The following is an 18,459-nucleotide window of genomic DNA, read 5'->3' on the forward strand; positions in this document are numbered from 1 at the left end:
ATAAAGATCCTGGCCAGAGGCTCAGCAATCTCTTCCCTTGCCTCATGGAGCAGCCTGGGGAATATTCCGTCAGGCCCTGGGGACTTATCCGTCCTAATGTATTTTAACAACTCCAACACCTCCTCTCTCTTAATATCAACATGCTCCAGAACATCAACCTCACTCATATTGTCCTCACCATCATCAAGTTCCCTCTCATTGGTGAATACTGAAGAGAAGTATTCATTGAGGACCTCTCTCACTTCCACAGCCTCCAGGCACATCTTCCTACCTTTATCTCTAATCGGTCTTACTTTCACTCCTGTCATCCTTTTTTTCTTCACATAATTGAAGAATGCCTTGGGGCTTTCCTTTACCCTACTCGCCAAGGCCTTCTCATGCCCCTTCTTAAGCTCCTTTCTTGCTTCCCTATTCCTCAATAGACTCATCTGATCATTGCTTCCTAAACCTCATGTATGCTGCCGCCTTCCACCTGACTAGATTTTGTACCTCACTTGTCACCCATAGTTCCTTCACCTTACCATCCTTTATCTTCCTCACCGGAACAAATATATCCCTAACATCCTGCAAGAGATCTCTAAACATCGACCACATGTCCATAGTACATTTCCCTGCAAGAACATCATCCCAATTCACACCCGCAAGTTCTAGCCTTATAGCCTCATAATTTGCCCTTCCCCAATTAAAAATTTTCCAGGCCTCTCTGATTCTATTCTTTTCCATGATAATGCTAAAGACCAGGGAGTGGTGGTCACTGTCCCCCAGTTGCTCACCCACTGAGAGATCTGTGACCTGACCCGGTTCATTACCTAGTACTAGATCTAGTATGGCATTCCCCTAGTCGGCCTGTCCACATACTGTGACAGGAATCCGTCCTGAACACACTTAACAAACTCTGCCCCATCTAAACCCTTGGAACTAATCAGGTGCCAATCAATATTAGGGAAGTTAAAGTCACCCATGATAACAACCCTGTTATTTTTGCACCTTTCCAAAACCTGCCTCCCAATCTGCTCCTCTGTATCTCTGCTGCTATCAGGGGGCCTATAGAATACCCCCAATAGAGTAACTGCTCCCTTCCTATTCCTGACTTCCACCCATATTGACTCAAAAGAGGATCCTGCTACATTACCCACCCTTTCTGTAGCTGTAATAGTATCCCTGACCAGTAATGACACCCCTCCTCCCCTTTTCCCGCCCTCTCTATCCTTTTAAGAGCACTGAAATCCAGGAATATTGAGAATCCATTCCTGCCCTGGTGCCAGCCAAGTCTCTGTAATGGCCACTACATCATAATTCCATGTATGTATCTAAGCTCTCAGTTCATCACCTTTGTTCCTGATGCTTCTTGCTTTGAGGTACACACACTTCAGCCCTTCTAATTTGTTTGTGAAAAAGTACAAATGAAGAAACAAAGAAATGGCAGATGAACTTAATGGGTTCTTTGCATCTGTCTTCATTGTGGAAGACACTAGCAGTGTGTCAGAGGTCCATGAGTGTCAGGGAGCAGGATTGAGTGACAAATGAAAAAATGCTTGGCAAACTCAAAGGTCTTGTGGTGGATAAGTCACCTGGGCCAGATGGACTACATCCCAGAGTACTGAGAGAGGTTGCTGAAGAGATCATGGATGCATTGGTCATGATCATTTAAGAATCACTGATTCTGGCATGGTCCTGGAGGACTGGAAGATTGCAAATGTTACTTCTGTCTTTAAGGAGGGAGGAAGGCAAAAGAAAGGAAATTATAGGCGAGTAAGCATAACTTCAGTGATTGGGGAAAGTGTTGGAGCCTATTATTAAGGATGAGGTTTCAAGGTACTTGGAGGCTAATGATAAAGTAAGTCAAAGTCAGCATGGTTTCTGTAAAGGGAAAACTTGCCTGACAAATCTGTTGCTCGAGTTCTTTGAGGAAGTAACAAGCAGTATGGACAAAGGAGAGGCAGTGAATGTCATTTACTTGGATCTTCAGAAGGCATTTGATAAGGTGCCACACATGTGGCTGCTTAACAAAATAAATTCCTATGATGTTGCAGGAAAGATACTGGCATGCATAGCGGAATGGCTGACAGGTAGGAAGCGGCTAGTGGGATGAAAAGGCCTTTTCTGGTTGGCTGCCGATGACTAGTGGTGTTCCTCAGGGGTCAGTATTGGGACAGCTGCTTTTCACATTGTTTGTCAGTGATTTAGATAATGAAATTGATGGCTTTTTGGCAAAGTTTGTGGATGATATGAAGAGGGGTACGTACTGCTGAGAGAACAATGCGATTGCAGCAGAACTTAGACAAATTGGAAGAATGAGCAAAAAAATGGCAGATGGAATACAGTGTTGGGAAATATATGTGTAACGTTCCGTTATATTGGCTCGTGTATGTCTAGGGGAAATCCCGCCCAGCATCTGCCTCAACACTCCCCTCAGGGTCAGTCGCCGCTGGAATCAATCACAAACATCAATCATCAGCCAGCACACCCAGTAAATTTTAACAAATACACTTTATAGATATTACTAATTCTATGACATTAATATGCATTCGATACAGAGAGGAAAGTAATGGAAACAAAAGGTGCCAACACTTATCAAAGTCCAAGTTCTTCGCGCGCTACAGTTGGAGCTCAATTCGATGTCAGACGACCACCCGAATTCCGTCGACTCACGGCTCGGGACCACCCTGAGTGATCAACCGGAACCTCTCCGCACGTCCACGGTCCTCTTCGTCTCTCCTCCGACTCCCCGCCAAAACTCAGTCCACAGTCATATCATACAGCATGGCATCCAAAAACAAAACGATACATAACCACCCATTGGCTAATAGAAGGTGGCTTATCTACTTTAAAGTAAAACAAACTGCTAGCACAAACTCTCTTCAGTGTTAAAGCACCACAAAGCCGCATTCCCCAGATTAACATAACAAAGGCGCCATTTTAAATGTAACAAAAGAAAGACCCCGTACATATGATTGTGCAGTTTGGTAAAAGGAACAATAGTGCAGACTATAATCTAAATGGGGAGAGGGTTCAAACATCAGAGGTGCAGAGGGATTTAGGAGCCCTCGTGTAAGATTCCCAGAAGGTTAATTTACATGTTGAGTCTGTGGTGAAGACTCAAAGGCAAATGCAATCTTGGCATTTACTTCAAGGGAAATAGAATATAAAAGCAAGGAGATAATGCTGAACCTTTATAAGAGACTAATCAGAACGAACTTGGAGTATTGTCAACGATTTTGGGCCCCATATCTCAGAAAGGACATCTTGTCATTGGGGACAGTCCAGAGAAGTTTCACGAGGAAGATTCCGGGAATGAAGGGTTAACATACGAGGAGTGTTTAGTAGCTTTGGGCCTGTACTCACTGTAATTTAGTAGAATGTATGGGGATCTCATTGGAATCTACCAACTGTTGAAAGGACTAAATAGGGTGGATGTGAAAACGATGTTTCCTATGGGGGTATCCAGACTAGAGCGCAAAGCCTCAAAATTGAGGGGCGACCTGTTAGAACGAAATATGGAGAAAATTTTTTAGCCAGAGAGTAGTGTATCCGTGGATGCTATGCCACAGACTGCGATGGAGGATGTGTCTGTGGGTACATTTAAGGTGGAAGTTGATAGTTTCCTTATTGGTCAGGGTCATAAATGGATATAGCAAGAAGACAGGTATATGGGGTTGAGAGGGATCCAGGATCATCCATGATGGAATGGCGGAGCATACTCGATGGGCTGAATAGCCTAATTTTGCTCCTGTGTCTTATGGTTAATAAAGGTATTTCTTTTGACAGATATTATGTAGAGAATTCTACCGATGTCCTGTTTGAGAAATGGTTCTACTGTAAGGATCTGGGTACCCAGCTGCCACCGATAATGAGAGAGTAAGAATTCTATGATTTTTTTTTGTTTTTCGGATCTAGGAGTGAAATGTACTGCTGTTATCTTCTGTTACTACTCTTAACGATGAAACGTTTGCTGAATTAGCATGTAACTATTGCCCTTTTATTTATAGCCTAAAATTTCATTTAACAGATTCTCAGATTTCAAAATGTGAATACTGATTCGTCTCAACTTTACGGATAACACTGAATGAGAGTGCATGAATTTATTCAAGTGGACTCTTCCCACTGTGAACTTTCTTGTTTGCTGATAACAGTAGTAATTCAACTGCACCATATCGGTTGTCATTGCCCATATACAATTGGCTATTTGTCTTTTAAATTGGAGCAGATTCTCTCTAAGATAATGCATTTTGTTTACGCATTTTAGGAATGGGCAAGTAGATCCAATAGATACCTAGCTGGTATTTATTTTGCCAATTACGTTTCATCAGTTTAACAAACACAATAGTGTAAATTCATCTGGCTATTCATCGTATGAGAAATATTATTCCTTTTTTTTTTCTGCAGTTTGTCTTATCGTCATGAGATTAATTTTGCTGTTGCATACATTCCAAGAGTGGTCAGTCCAAGACAGGTTGTAGTTTGTGTGTCTAGTGGTGAGGCGATCTTTCCCTGTAACCTTTGTTGTGTCTGCTTCAAGCTTTAGTGTGTCTTTGGCATGTTGTCCTTGACCTTGGGATGTATCAGCCTGCATGATGACACTCGTTAGGTGAAGTGCCCCACACACATGTTCTCCAACCTTTGATTGCTTCATGCTATTCTGCAGTGTAAAGCAAAAGGTTCTGGGTCCTATTAACTAGCAAGGTTATTTTTGCTACAAAACAATTTAAAAGTGATCTTTCCATTTCAGATTTTTCAACTCTGAAGAATACAGAACTGGAAGGCCAAACCCAGGTTCGGAAAGCATGCATGATTCAAATTGAAGCTGCTAATGACATTGTGTTTGTTAATGACCTGAAGTTTGTTAAAAATTATGCTTAGCATACTGTCATTAAAGGAAGACAAACATCTATACACACTTTGCCTAGTTAATGCTGCTAAGCGCTGCGTGTTAACACTGGCCTCAAGTTTCCCGTACTCTGAGATGATAGTTCACAGTTATATGTGACAATAGAATGAATGTTATCTATCCTGTGTTGACGTTTCATTTATTTCAGACAATTTACGGAAAGAACTTCCATTTTGTATAAATAATGTCAGTACTGTGATGGAGCCCTTCTTGTTAAGGGACTGGATCAGCACCCACCGTCAGGATATTAAAATAAAGCAGGTTGTGGACCTGTTTGGTGACTACTTTGAAACTCAGGTGAAAAGAATTGAAATGAATTTGTTTCTAATTAACATTTTGTACTATTTATTTGTTGAAGAGTTCATGTCTTCATAATTAACGTAAATGTGTTAATTTACCAAATGCCTTTTTGTGTTGTTCTGACAGACAGCGGTATTTGGTTCTGGACAAAGTGAAGACAAGGGAACTGCAGACTCTTGGATTTGGCAGTTGGTGAGTAATCACTGTTACCTCTAATATTTTGCCAATGTATGTAATCTTAATCAAATTTTACTATCTTTGTATTCTTAAAAGTACGGTTTACGGCAGATAAAATGACTGCACCAAAAGCAAAGTTTCCCTGTGAGGTAGAGGTCATGGGTTAAGGGTGAAAGATGAAAAGTTTAAGGGGAACGAGGGGAAACTTCTTCGCTCAGAGGGTTGTGAGAGAGTGGAATAAGCAGCCAGCACAAGTGGTGCACGGGAGCTCAATTTCAATGTTTAAGTGAAGTTTGGTACATGTATGAAGTTCATTACATGTATGTTCGGGGTATGGAGCGCTATGGTTCTGGTGCAGGTCAGTGGGAGTAGGCAGTTCTAATGGTTTTACTATGGACTAGATGGGCTGAAGGGCCTGTCTCTGCTGTGCTTTTCTATGACTCTGCAGATATTGATGGAATAAACAGTTTGCTGGTAGCAGGTGGTCCGGACACAATAAAATTGTCATTCCGCAAACATTTGCTCTTTAAAGTGAAGGTCAAATTCTGCCTCTGCTCTTCAACACCACTGAGACCGAGGGATGGAAAAACTGAGTAATTCTGAGGTATGCTCTTGCCGGGTTTCCAGTGCCCACAGTCTGTCATCATTTTGAAGGCTTGACGGATGGTCAGCGTTCAATATCAGCTCTTTATTCCTTCCGTAGACGTTGTCTGACCTGCTGATTTCCTCCAGCATTTTAGACAATAGACAATAGATGCAGGAGTAGGCCATTTGGCCCTTCAAGCCAGCACCACCATTCACTGTGATCATGGCTGATCATCCACAGTCAGTATCCAGTTTCTGCCTTATCCCCATAACCTTTGATTCCGCTATCTTTAAGAGCTGTAGCCATCTCTTTCTTGAAAGCATCCAGAGACTTGGCCTCCACAGCCTTCTGGGGCAGAGCATCCACCACTCTCTGGGTGAAAAAGTTTTTTCTCAACTCCGTTCTAAATGGCCTACCCCTTATTCTTAAACTGTGGCCTCTGGTTCTGGACTCACCCCTCAGCAGGAACATGCTTCCTGCCTCCAACGTGTCCAATCCCTTAATAATCTTATATGTTTTCAATAAGATCCCCTCTCAGCCTTCTAAATTTCAGAGTATACAAGCCCAGTCGCTCCAATCTTTCGACATATGACAATCCCGCCATCCCGGGAATTAACCTTGTGAACCTAGACTGCACTCCCTCAATAGCAATTTTGTGTGTGTTATTCCAGAATCTGCACAATCTCTTGTGTATATGCTCACTGTTCATTTCCCATTGGACTTTCCATGGGTTCTGTGGGCCATTTATCTTATTAACTGAGTGCAGTGAAATGAAACTCAAGCAATGCTTTTTACTTGTTTATTTCATAACAACAAAAATGATCCTGTTCTTAAATGTGTGTGTAAGGAGTATAAACAGATTCAAATGGACCACGAGAATGGAGTGGGGAAGGGAGAAGGACTAGAGCTGCATATGGAAGGAAAATTGGACAGGACGTTAGTGGAATCAGGAGACAGTAGAATGGGAAAATCAACCAGTAGATGGTAGAATCATTTGGACCAGAGGAACTGCATCCTAGGGTTCTGAAAGACATAGTGTTAGAGATTGTGGTGGCATTAGAAATGATCTCTCAAAAATCATTGGACTCTGGCATGGTGCCAGAAGACTGGAAGATTGCAAATGTTACTCCACTCTTTAAGAAAAGAGGAAGGCAGCAGAAAGGAAGTTACAGACCAGTTAGCCTGACCTCAGTGGTTGGGAAGGCGCTAGAGACTATCGTTAAGGATGAGGTGATGGAGTACCTGGTGATACAGGATGAGATGGGACAAAGTCAGCATGGTTTTCTTCAGGGAAAATCCTGCCTGATGAACCTGTTGGAATTATTTGAGGAGATTACAAGTAGGGTAGATAATGGGTCTGCAGTGGAAGTTGTATATTTGGACTTTCAGAAAGCCTTTGACAAAGTGCCACACATGATGCTGCTTACCTAGTTAAGAACCCTCAGTATTACAGGAAAGTTACTAACATGGTTAGAGTGTTGGCTGTTTGGTAGGAGGCAACGAGTGGGAATAAAAGGATCCTTTTCTGGTTGGCTGACAGTGACTAGTGGTGTTCCACAGGGGTCGGTGTTGGGACCACTTTTTTATGCTGTATATTAATGATTTAGATGATGGAATAGATGGCTTTGTTGTCAAGTTTGCAGATGATATGAAGACTGGTAGAGGGGCCGGTAGTGTTGAGGAAACAGGTTGCAGAAGGATTTAGACAGATTAGGAGAATGGGCAAGAAAGTAGCAAATGAAATACAATGTTGGAAAACGCATCGTCATGCATTTCAGTAGTAGAAATAAATGTGCAGACTATTTTCTAAATGGGGAGAAAATCAAAAAATCTGAGATGCAAATGGACTTGGGAGTCCTTGTGCAGAACACCCTGAAGGTTAACTTGCAGGTAGAGTCAGTAGTGAGGAAGGCAAATGCCATGTTAGCATTCATTTCAAAAGGTCTAAAATACAAGAGCAAGGATGTACCACTGAGGCTTTATAAGGCACTGGTGAGGCCTCTCCTTGAGTGTGAGGCCTCTCCTTGAGTATAGTGAACAGTTTTGGGCCCCTCATCTTAGAAAAGATGTGCTAGCATTGGAGAGGGTCCAGAGGAGGTTCACAAGAATGATTCCAGGATTGAAAGTGTTATCATTACAAGGAACGTTTGATGGCTCTGGGTCTATACTCATTGGAATTCAGAAGGATGAGTGGGGGGCGGGGGGGGGGGGGAGTCTCATTGAAACCTTTTGTATGTTGAAAGGCCTAGACAGAGTAGATGTGGAAAGGACGTTTCCCATGGTGGGAGAGTCTAGGACAAGAGGACAGCCTCAGGATAGAGGGGTGCCCTTTCAAAACAGATGTGGAGAAATTTCTTTAGCCACAGGGTGGTGAATTTGTTGCCACATGCAGCTGTGGAAGCCAGGTCGTTGGGTATATTTAAGGCAGAGATTGATAGGTTCTTGATTGGACATGGCATCAATGATTATGGGAGAAGGCCGGGAACTGGGGTTGAGGAGGAGATAGAAAAAAAGGATCAGCCATGATTGAATGGCGGAGCAGACTCGATGGGCCAGATGACCTAATTCTGCTCCTATGTCTTGTGGTCTTATGGTCTATGGAAAAGAACGTGAGGTGCAAATTGAAGAATGTGAAGGTGAAGTATGATTTAATAAAGAGAGAAAGTAGATCTGCAGTAATAATTTATTCCCTGGAGTGCAGGAGAAGGAGGGAAGATTTGATAGTGGTATACAATATTTTATGTGTGTAGACAGATACAAGCAGGCATTTTCCATTGTTTTAGAGTGAGCCTAGAACTCAAGGTAATAGGTTAAGGGTGGAAAGTAAAAAAATGAGGTGGTACTTATTCACTCAGAGTGTAGAATGAGCTGTCAGCAGAAGGAGTGGATATAGATTCGATTTGAATGTTAAAGAAAATTTTGGATAAGTACATTAATAGGTGGGTTTTGGAGGGCTATCGTCCAGGTGCAGGTCGATGGGATTGGGCAGAATAAAAGTTCAATATGGACTAGATGGGCCGAAGGGCCTGTTTCTGTGCTGTACTATTCTGTGATTCTACAAGGGACTTCCATTATGTGGATAAACTTGTTGAAGCAGGGTTGTTCTCCCATCTGACAGAAGTGATGTGAGAAAATCTGACAGCCACAGAGCAACTGTTTCCAGTGGCAGAGGGTTAACAGCTGATGACCTATAATATGATCAATGGCAAAAGGTCCAAAGTGACCTGAGGAAAACCTTTTCTCTCCAGCAAAGGTTTGGAATGCATTGCTGGGTCCTGTGGTAGATGCACATTCAGCAGTAAAATTCAGCGGGGAGTTGGTTAAGAACCAAAAATGGAAGTATTTGCATGACTTTCAGGAAAAGCTCACGGTGAGCTGGATTAGTCTTGCATGAGACCATTGTGGAGAAAGAAAGTGTCTGTTTTGGCCCATCATTCAGTAACCATATTTCACTTAATGCAATAAAATACAAACCAGTGAGGGAAATAACAATCAATTAATTTTTATTAATGAGACAGAATTTAACTGATTTTGTTTTTTAACCTGTTTGGTTAGTGTTAATGCCTTCACTTCTATCTTCCTCTGAAAGCTCCCTACCACCTCTCCCATCACCCTTGCCACCTGTTTGTGTCCACATTACGATTGTCCAATAACACATTACCAGATGCCATCCACTCCTACTGATTTACTCACACAGACTCTATTGAAATGAATGGTCCTTTGTATTTTCCACCAGATTAGATCTAGCTCGAAGTCTGAGGATGGGGATTCCTAGCGAGACTGGGGCCCATCACTGTGCTCAGCAGCTGTGACATCCAAAGATGGGATTTCTTTGGTTACAGACGGTCAATATAACTGGGCTGTAATTCTTTAATTGACCACCAGGGGCCAGTCCCTCACTGTTCCACAGTCTCAAGAATTTTTAAAGAGATTGGGCAATTCTAGTAGAATTTGCTGAAGGAAGATGTCATGAAAAAGGATCCAGTGCTTTTCCTGCGTATATGACAAATAAACTCTCCAGGCTTCCTTCAGGGTACAGGTATCAATTTTAACCAACATTTTGATGACAGACTTTGCTACCTTCATCAGAGAAGATTTATACTCTCATCATCTGTCCCTCCTGACTGGTTAGTCCTCATCCAAGCAGGTTCTGTAGTCCCACCTAGTTTACAATCGAATTCCAGTTAAAATTATTTTTCTCTGGTTTTCTTTACCAGGCGGTCTCAAAAACCTGGTGGAAAAAGAGAGACAGATGACGGGTATAAATACCACCAGACTAGACATGCCCAGGCATTATCCCTGATGAAGATGGCAGAGTTGGTCATCAAAATGTCAGCTAAAATTGATCTCTGTGCCTGGATGGAAGCCCGAGAAGTGTTTATTTGTCAAGAGGCATGATTTCAATTAATTCCAAATTGTTTGTTTTCTAGATAAAATTAATTAATTTAGGTTTTTTCATGAGTAAAAGATCTATGGCATTCATAAACACTGGTTGGAGTTAATCAGTGCCTTGTTGCGATTACTACTGTTGATAATCCTGGCCTTTGTTTTACTTTTTTTTCCTAATGCATTCTCTTTCAGGAGGGTACATCTGTGGTGGTAATGGACGGCAAAAGTACCAACCTAACAGCAGGAGACAGCCTTCTCGTGCCAGTACAGACTAAGTAAGTGTATTACAGTATGACAGGAGACCCTTTGCCCTGTGAGTTCTGACTGGCTATCCAGCTATCTTACCCATTCCCATTCTTTCTCCATAAACCTACAAGGATGGCCTAGCAATGTAGTGTTTAATCATGGTAACATCCTCAATGCATTTTCCTTTTTCCAGTGTAGCCAGTCCCCACATGTTCATCAATGTTCACAAAGGAAAAAGACACGAGGGATTGTGAGGGAACGGTATGCTGATATTCTGAGGAATTTGGATATCAATAAGTGACAGTTTGGGCCTCTTGAAGAACAGTGGGGTTGAAAAGTCCCCAGGGACTAATGGAAGCTATCCCAGATTACTGAAGGAAGCAAGAGAGGAGATTGTGGTTTTGATCGAGATCTCTATAGCCTGGAGGATATAGATATGGTAGAAATGGGGGTTAGGAAGTGGCACAAGGAGTTGGTCCTGACAGGTATGAAGCAAGAGAATTAAATAGTCCAGAAACAGCCTGTTCAGCCCATCTCACTCACGCTGACCAAGTTGCCTGCATGAGTTCGTCCTCCTTGCCTGCATTTGGCCCTTATCCCTTGGACTTTGTCATGTACTCATCTAACTAGTCTTCTAAATGCCTCCATCACTACTTCCAATGATCAACATCTGTGTGGAGAAAGTTGCTCCTCAGGTCCTTGTAAATATTTTCCCCTCTCACTTTAAATCAATGCCCTCTAATTTACTGTGGGGGATAATGACTCTGACTACTCACCATATCTGTGACCCTCATGATTTTATGTACTTCAATAAGGTCAACACTCAGCCTTCAATGTTCCTAAGGAAATAGTCCCAGCCTATCCAATCTCTCGTATTAGCTCAAGCCCTCTAGTCCTGGCAACATTCTTGTGATTTTTTACTCGTGATGTACTGGGCCAAGTTCCCTGCCTTTTGTAAGATTTTCCATTCCAGGTCCTGATGCAACCAGTCAATATACTCACCCGTACACATCTAAAGAAGTTGTAACATAACATACCAACTCTTGTACTCAGTGCCCTGACTGTAAAAGGCATGCATGCCAAAAAGAATTAAAAACCCTTTCTACTTGTGTTGCTGCATTCAGGGAGCTATGCACGACTTGGGCCATTGATCTCTCTTCTATAACACTCCAGGCACTGCCATTCACCACCACCCTCGACTCCTGCCACCAAACCAAATTTGTATGCTGTTGACAAGCTCACCCTAGATCCCATATGGGACATTGTTAGAGGCCTTGCCAAATTCTGTATAAATGTACTACACTGCACTCAACAATTATGTTGGTCACCACCTAAAATAAAAACTCAATCAAATTCAAGATACGATTTCCAATGCACAGAGCCATGCTGACTATCTCTAATGAGGTCTTTCCTTTCCAAATGCAGGTAGTTTCTGTCCCTCAGAATCCCTTCAGTAAATTTCACACCACTGGCTCACTGTAGTTGCCTGGGTTGCCTTTGAAGCCCTGTTCAAATAAAGGCACAATATATCATCGTAGATACAAATATCTCTGCCAAGGCCTCAGCATTTTCTTCCTTTACTTCCCACAATGTCTGAGGATGTACTTGGTCAAGGCCCCAGAGATATAGTCACCTTTATGCACTTTAAGACCTCCAATGTGATGTTACAATGCATCATTATTCTCTCACCTGAATTCCCTAGCTTCCAAGATCTTCAACTAAATTCAGATGGTAAATAATAATTTAATTTTAATTTTTTTGCCTCATACACCAACAACCATGTTGATCCTTAAGGGGACCTATTCCCTCTCCAGTTATTCTTTTGCTCGTAATATATTTATAGAATCTCAGGATTGTGCTCTGATATCTGCCAAATCAATCTGCCCCTCTTTTGCCCTCATGATTCCCCACTTAAGTTTACTCCTACATTCATTTGGGACATCGTGCAAGTGGAAAGTATAGAGTAAATGGCGGAATTCACAAGATCACTGATGCATTGGAGGCTCGTGGTGCATCCATTACTCCTGGCATAGGCAACACCTGTAAATAGACTGGCAAAGAGGGTGTATCACATTAATCGGAGCACTGAGTATAAAGGTTGGGAAGTTTTGATGCAGCTCTATGCAATTTAGTGGTGGGTGGCCACCTTTGGAGTAATCAGTGCAATTCTAGTTAATCCTATGGAGATTAGGGAGGGTTTTGCCTGGATTGGAGTATGTTAGCTGTACGGAGAGGTTGGGAGAAATTGGATTGTTTTCTCTAGAGCTTTAGAGGTTGAAGGATGACTTTATGGAACTGTATAAAAATTGAGACACTTGAGGTAGATACAGACCTTTTCCCAGGGTGAAAATATCAAATAATAGAGGGAAGAGCTTTAAGATGAGAAGCGAAAGTTTAAAGGAGATTTAAGGTTTTATTCCACACAAAGTGTGGTCGATAGCTGCCAGATGACCTGGTAGAAGCAGAGATGATAGAAATGTTTAAGCAGCATTTAGACAGGCAAATGAACAGGTACAGCATATCAACCATGTGAAGACAGATGTGCTGTTTAATTCTGCAATTTGGTCACCACGGCATTGATGGATGAAGGGGCCTATACCCGAGCTGGGCTGTTCTGTTCTACATTCCACAAAAATAGAAAAATTCTTTTTCTGGAATCAAGACCCATTTTGCTGCCTTCCCTGCTGGGCTGGAAATGTGCTTTTCAGAATCCCATCACCCTCTTTGTCCTGATATTACTGTTAACTCAGTTTATATTCTCTCATAAAAACTCTTGCATATCCTGCACACTTAGACCATAAGACATAGGAGCAAAATTAGGCTACTTGGCCTATCGAGTCTGTTCCATCATGGCTGATTTTTTTTATCCTTCTCAATCCCATTCTCCTGCCTCCTTCCCATAAACCGTTGATGCCCTGGCTAATCAGGAATCTATAAACGTCCACTTTAATTATACCCCAAGTGACTTGGTCTCAACAGCCATCTATGGCTGTAGGTTCCCCAACTTCTGACTAAGGAAATTCCTCCTCATCTCTGTTCTAAAAGAATGTCTGTCTGTTCTGAGGCTGTACTCTCTGATCCTAGACTCACCCACTATAGGAAATATCCTGTCCATATCCGCTCTACGAAGGCCTTTCAGTATTCGATAGGTTTCATGAAATCCCATCTCATTCTTTTAAACTCCAGTGAATGCAGGCTCAGAGCCATCAAGTGCTCCTCATTCGTTAACTCTTTCATTCTTGGAATCATTGTCTATCACTTTCTCTCAACACTCTCCAATGCCAGCACACCTTTTCCTTGATCAGCGGCCCAAAACTGCTCACAATACTCCCCACTGTGGTCTGATCAATGCCTTGCAAAGCCTCAGCATCACATCTTTGCTCATATATTCTAGTTCTGTCAAAATAAATGCTATCACCGCATTTGCTTTCCTTACTGCTGTTTGAAGCTGTAGATAATTTTGCACAAGGACTCTCAAGTCCCCTTACAGTTCTGATCTTTGAATTTTCTCCCTGTTTAGTCATTCCTTCTGCCAAAGTGCATGGCCGTGCATTTCCCTACATTATATTGCATCTGTCACTTCTCTGCCCATTCTCCCGGTCTGTCCAAGTCCTTCTGCAGATTCCCTGCTTCTTCAGCACTACTTATCCCTCCACCTGTCTTTGTATTTTCTGCAAACCTGGCCACAATGCCAACAATTCTATCATCCAAACCATTGACATATAATGTAAAAAGAAGTGGTCCCAATACAGACCCCTGCAGAACACTTCTAGTAGCCAACCAGAATAGGCCCCCTTTATTCCCACTCCTTGCATTCTGCCAATCAGCCAATTGTTTATCACTGCTAGAGTTTTCCCTGTAATACTATGGGCTCTTATTGTTAAGCATCCCCATGTGCGGCACCTTGTTAATAGCCTTCTGAAGATCCAAGTAAGCACCATCCTTTGACTCCTCCTTGTCTAGTCTGCCTGTCATTTCCTCCAACAGAATTGTCAAGCAAGATTTTCCTTAAGGAAACCCTACTGACTTTGGCTTCTTCTATCATGTGCCTCCAAGTATCCCAAATGGGACGTATCTATTCTGCGTCTTCCAATTAACCCCCCAGAAATTCCAGCTACAGCTGTTCTGCCATCATCCCTGCTAGTGTCCCCTTCCAATCAACTTCAGCAGCTCCTCTCTGATGCCTTTAAATCCCTATACTTCACTGTGATACTGATACTTCTGATTTTAGCTTCTTCCTATCAAGCTGCAGAGTGAATTCTACCATACTATGATCACTACCTTCTAAGGATTCCTTTACTTTAAGCTCCCTAATCAAATCTGGTTCATTACACAACACCGAATGCAAAAATGCCTTTTCCCTAGTGGGCTCAACAACAAGCCTCCTGGATGGTACGGAGTGTATCCTGCTCCAGCTCCAGTTTCTTGCACATTGTCAGTCAAGAGCAGAAGTTGGGACACCTCCCACAGATGTAGTCATCAGGAAGACTATTAGGTACCCTGAGAGCACAAGAGGAGAATTCTGCTGCCTGAACTACAATTTTAATACCTCTAATTTCTCAAATTTCAGTTCTAGCTTGCACCTGTTCTTGCCTTAGTCTGTTGAACCAAAGCCTGACCACTGTAGCATTGTCCGCTCACACAATGGTAACTCTGCTTAAACTTTGCTTTTTATTGGCCCCTGATAAGTCACGATTAACCCAACGAATCTCCCGCTATGCAAATTAGTTTCCAGAGGTCCTGCTCGCTTTTTAAAAACGGGCACATAAGGTCCACAAGGAAGTGTCACCATCTCACTCTATGATCTCCTGCTACAGACTCACTACCCTAACAGATCAAGTTAAGCAGGACCCATACCTTCTTCACTACCCAGTTTAGCTGAATTACCACTTTCAGAGAACAATGTACCCTTTTGCTTTGCTATTCTACAACAGTCCCAGGATCAAAGTGGACTTCTCTCACCCCACTCTTAGAACATAGCCTCAAGATGGCATTTGGTAGAGGAATCTAAAACTAGGGGGCATAGATTTAGGGTGAGAGGGGAAAATATTTAAAGGTGACCTGAGAGACAAGTTTTCCCACACACAGGTTGATGGGCATGTGAAACAAGAGCTCACTAGGATTTTTTTAGTCCTGATGTGTGACAGCTGTGAAGCAGTTTTGTGCATATACCTATGGAAGCAAACCACCTATGCACCAGCAGTAATTCCATCTCTTGTGAATCAGGCTGTTGTCAGCAAAGGAATTTGCTCAAGTATAAGCCCAGACTGCAAATGTCTACCATCCCCACCCCAGCTAACAATGGAAAAAATGTTTTGATGCAACACTATTCCAAATAGGTTTTATACTTTAATCTGTTTTTTTGCAGCAGATTATCGCCTTATTTAAGGCATCCGTTAGTCTTGCGATACCATGGATCTGCACCTGGAAAGTCTTCACTCTCCAGGGTGCAGGCCTGGGCAAGGTTGTATGGAAGACCAGCAGTTGCCCATGCTGCAAGTCTCCCCTCTCCACGACACCAATGTTGTCCAAGGGAAGGGCATTAGGACCCATACAGCTTGGCACCAGTGTCGTCACAAAGTAATGTGTGATTAAGTGCCTTGCTCAAGGACACAACACGTTCCCTCGGCTGGGGCTTGAACTCACGACCTTCAGATCGCTAGTCCAATGCCTTAACCACTTGGGCACGTGCCCACACCGATTATGATCTACGAACATGTATTATAAGTTATGAAGAACAATATTGGAATAAAAATTATGGACAGGTAACAAATTCTTATATTGCTGGCACTACCTGCACCCCATGAAAGAATTTAAACAAAAATAATTTCTTTCCAGCTCAGTGTCAATGTGCGAAAATTAGATGCAGAAAACCCATTTGATTATTTTTCTTCTCTTACCTCGGGGCTGACTCCAGGTAAATTGTTACCATTCTGTTGTCACCAGGCTGAAGACCGTTAACTCAGGAGGTTTTCAAGATTCTGTTCCTGCACCACGTTCCAGAAATAAAACCATAATGCTGCTGGGGAAAGAGAATGCATGTGTTTTCAGTTTAAGCCTGCTAACATTTTGTTTATATTCCAGGTACACTTGGAAAAGGGCTGAAGGAACTGTTGCACTTCGTGTCATTCAGGACCCAGCAAGGAAGAGACCCTATAATAAATAAGACAGCTTTAAGCACAGAGTAATCTTTACTTGAATAATTGGAAATTAATTTTTAAGATTGCAAATACAAATTTTGGATAGATAAATCCATTAATACCAAGGTTTTAAAATCACGAAGAGGAAGAGAAACAATTACATTATTCTATCAATCATGTTGTGAATAGAATTACAAAAATATTTCAACTTATATCTAAATCAATTTGCAATCAAATATCTTAATTGCAATTCATTGCTTTGTTGTAATACTGTGGTATGTAATTTGTTATTGTTAATTGCATCATATGCAATCTTTGCAAGTAAAAATCTCAAAGTCTGAAAAATAAAACAACACCACAGCTGTGGAAAATCTGAAACAAAACAGGAAATGCTTATATAATTCTCAAAAGATAAGGCAAAGTCTGTAAAGAAAGAAACAAGAGTTACATATCAGTTTGATGATCATTCATCAGCTCCTAGCAAGGAAAAGATCCTGTGGTCAATAACTTCTTAAGGCATAGATGGTTTTGTTTGGAAGTGATCCTGGCTAATCAACTTAATGGAATTTTTCAAAGAGGAAGAAGACATGTTATTGCGGGCAGTATGGTTGACAGAGCCTAATAGACTTCAGTAAGGTATTGTATAAGAGAGAAGGTTTGAGCACATTTCATGAAGGGCTTGTTAATAGAAGGCAGTGGTTAATGATGGAAGTGAAAAATAAAAAAAAACAAAGAATAGATGCTGGAGTTCTGAAATAAATTGGAAAGTGGTGGAGGATTTTTGTGGTAAACCAATGGAATTGGTACTGGGACCCTTGCAGATAAGTGGATGACCATTAACATAAATTTTAATAATATCTGTGTTTATAAATAATAGGCCGAGTCGCACTGCCCAGCAACCCCCTGAATTTAATCCCAGCCAAATCACTGGACAATTTACAATGACCAATTAACCTACCAACCAGTACATCTTTGGACTGTGGTAGGAAACCTATGCGGAACAAAAAAACTCCTTGCAGGCAGCAGCAGGAATTCAGCCTGGGTCACCTCTACTGTAAAGCATTGTGCTAGCCACTCCACTACAGTGCTGCCTTAATGGTTGAAGGTTGCTAATTAATAATTACCTTTTTGGGTTTACCACTGTCCATAATCTTGGCCTCTGCTTAAATATGAATACTGAAGATATAATCAGTAATCTTAAGATTATACAAAAATTCATACTGTTCAAAGAGGGTAATGGGAAGTTACAGGAAGATATCAGAAAGTAAAATTTGCAGACCAAAGGCAGATGAAACTGATAAGGTGTGAGGTGGACATACACAATATATGACAGGGCCATAGGGAATACTGAGGAACAAGTCTAAGCATGCCAAAGGTGGCCACACAGGTGAGGTGAAGAAGCTGTAAGGGATGCTTGCTGGGCTACAGCAGGGACATTGGTGGTTGTCTGTCATATCCAACCAATGTGGGAGAGTTTTTAAAGTGGAAAATCTGCTGCACTGGGGCAGTTTCACTCTCCGCACCTTGGAAGTCTGGGTCCGGAGGTACGAGTAGCCGTAACGACTGAGGCTTTCCTCGATTGCAGTGGATGACCACAAATTCTCCTGTGCTTTGTCATTCCCTTCGTTCTCCATGAAGTGTTGTAGCAATGCCTTCCTGGCCATTGGATCTCACTGTAGGTTTCAGCCGCCTGGTCCACTGGAGCCGACTTCACATGCAATAAGACCATAAGT

At 42.1% G+C, this 18,459-nt stretch overlaps 1 protein-coding gene across 2 annotated transcripts in view; it reads left to right on the forward strand.

The window, feature by feature from the left end:
- LOC140201241 (3-hydroxyanthranilate 3,4-dioxygenase-like) overlaps positions 1-17,425 on the forward strand; it is a 37,594-nt gene extending 20,169 nt beyond the window's left edge. For both annotated transcript variants that reach the window (XM_072265017.1, XM_072265016.1), the window contains exons 5-10: positions 3,769-3,858; positions 4,730-4,773; positions 5,037-5,185; positions 5,315-5,380; positions 10,533-10,615; positions 16,671-17,425. In XM_072265017.1, the coding sequence (XP_072121118.1) occupies positions 3,769-3,858; positions 4,730-4,773; positions 5,037-5,185; positions 5,315-5,380; positions 10,533-10,615; positions 16,671-16,752 (514 nt within the window). In that variant the 3' untranslated portion in view covers positions 16,753-17,425. The remainder of the gene's footprint in view (positions 1-3,768; positions 3,859-4,729; positions 4,774-5,036; positions 5,186-5,314; positions 5,381-10,532; positions 10,616-16,670) is intronic.
- The last annotated feature ends 1,034 nt before the right edge of the window (positions 17,426-18,459 follow it).

This window comes from Mobula birostris, chromosome 8 (assembly GCF_030028105.1).
Source record: "Mobula birostris isolate sMobBir1 chromosome 8, sMobBir1.hap1, whole genome shotgun sequence".
NCBI classification, from domain to species: domain Eukaryota; kingdom Metazoa; phylum Chordata; class Chondrichthyes; order Myliobatiformes; family Myliobatidae; genus Mobula; species Mobula birostris.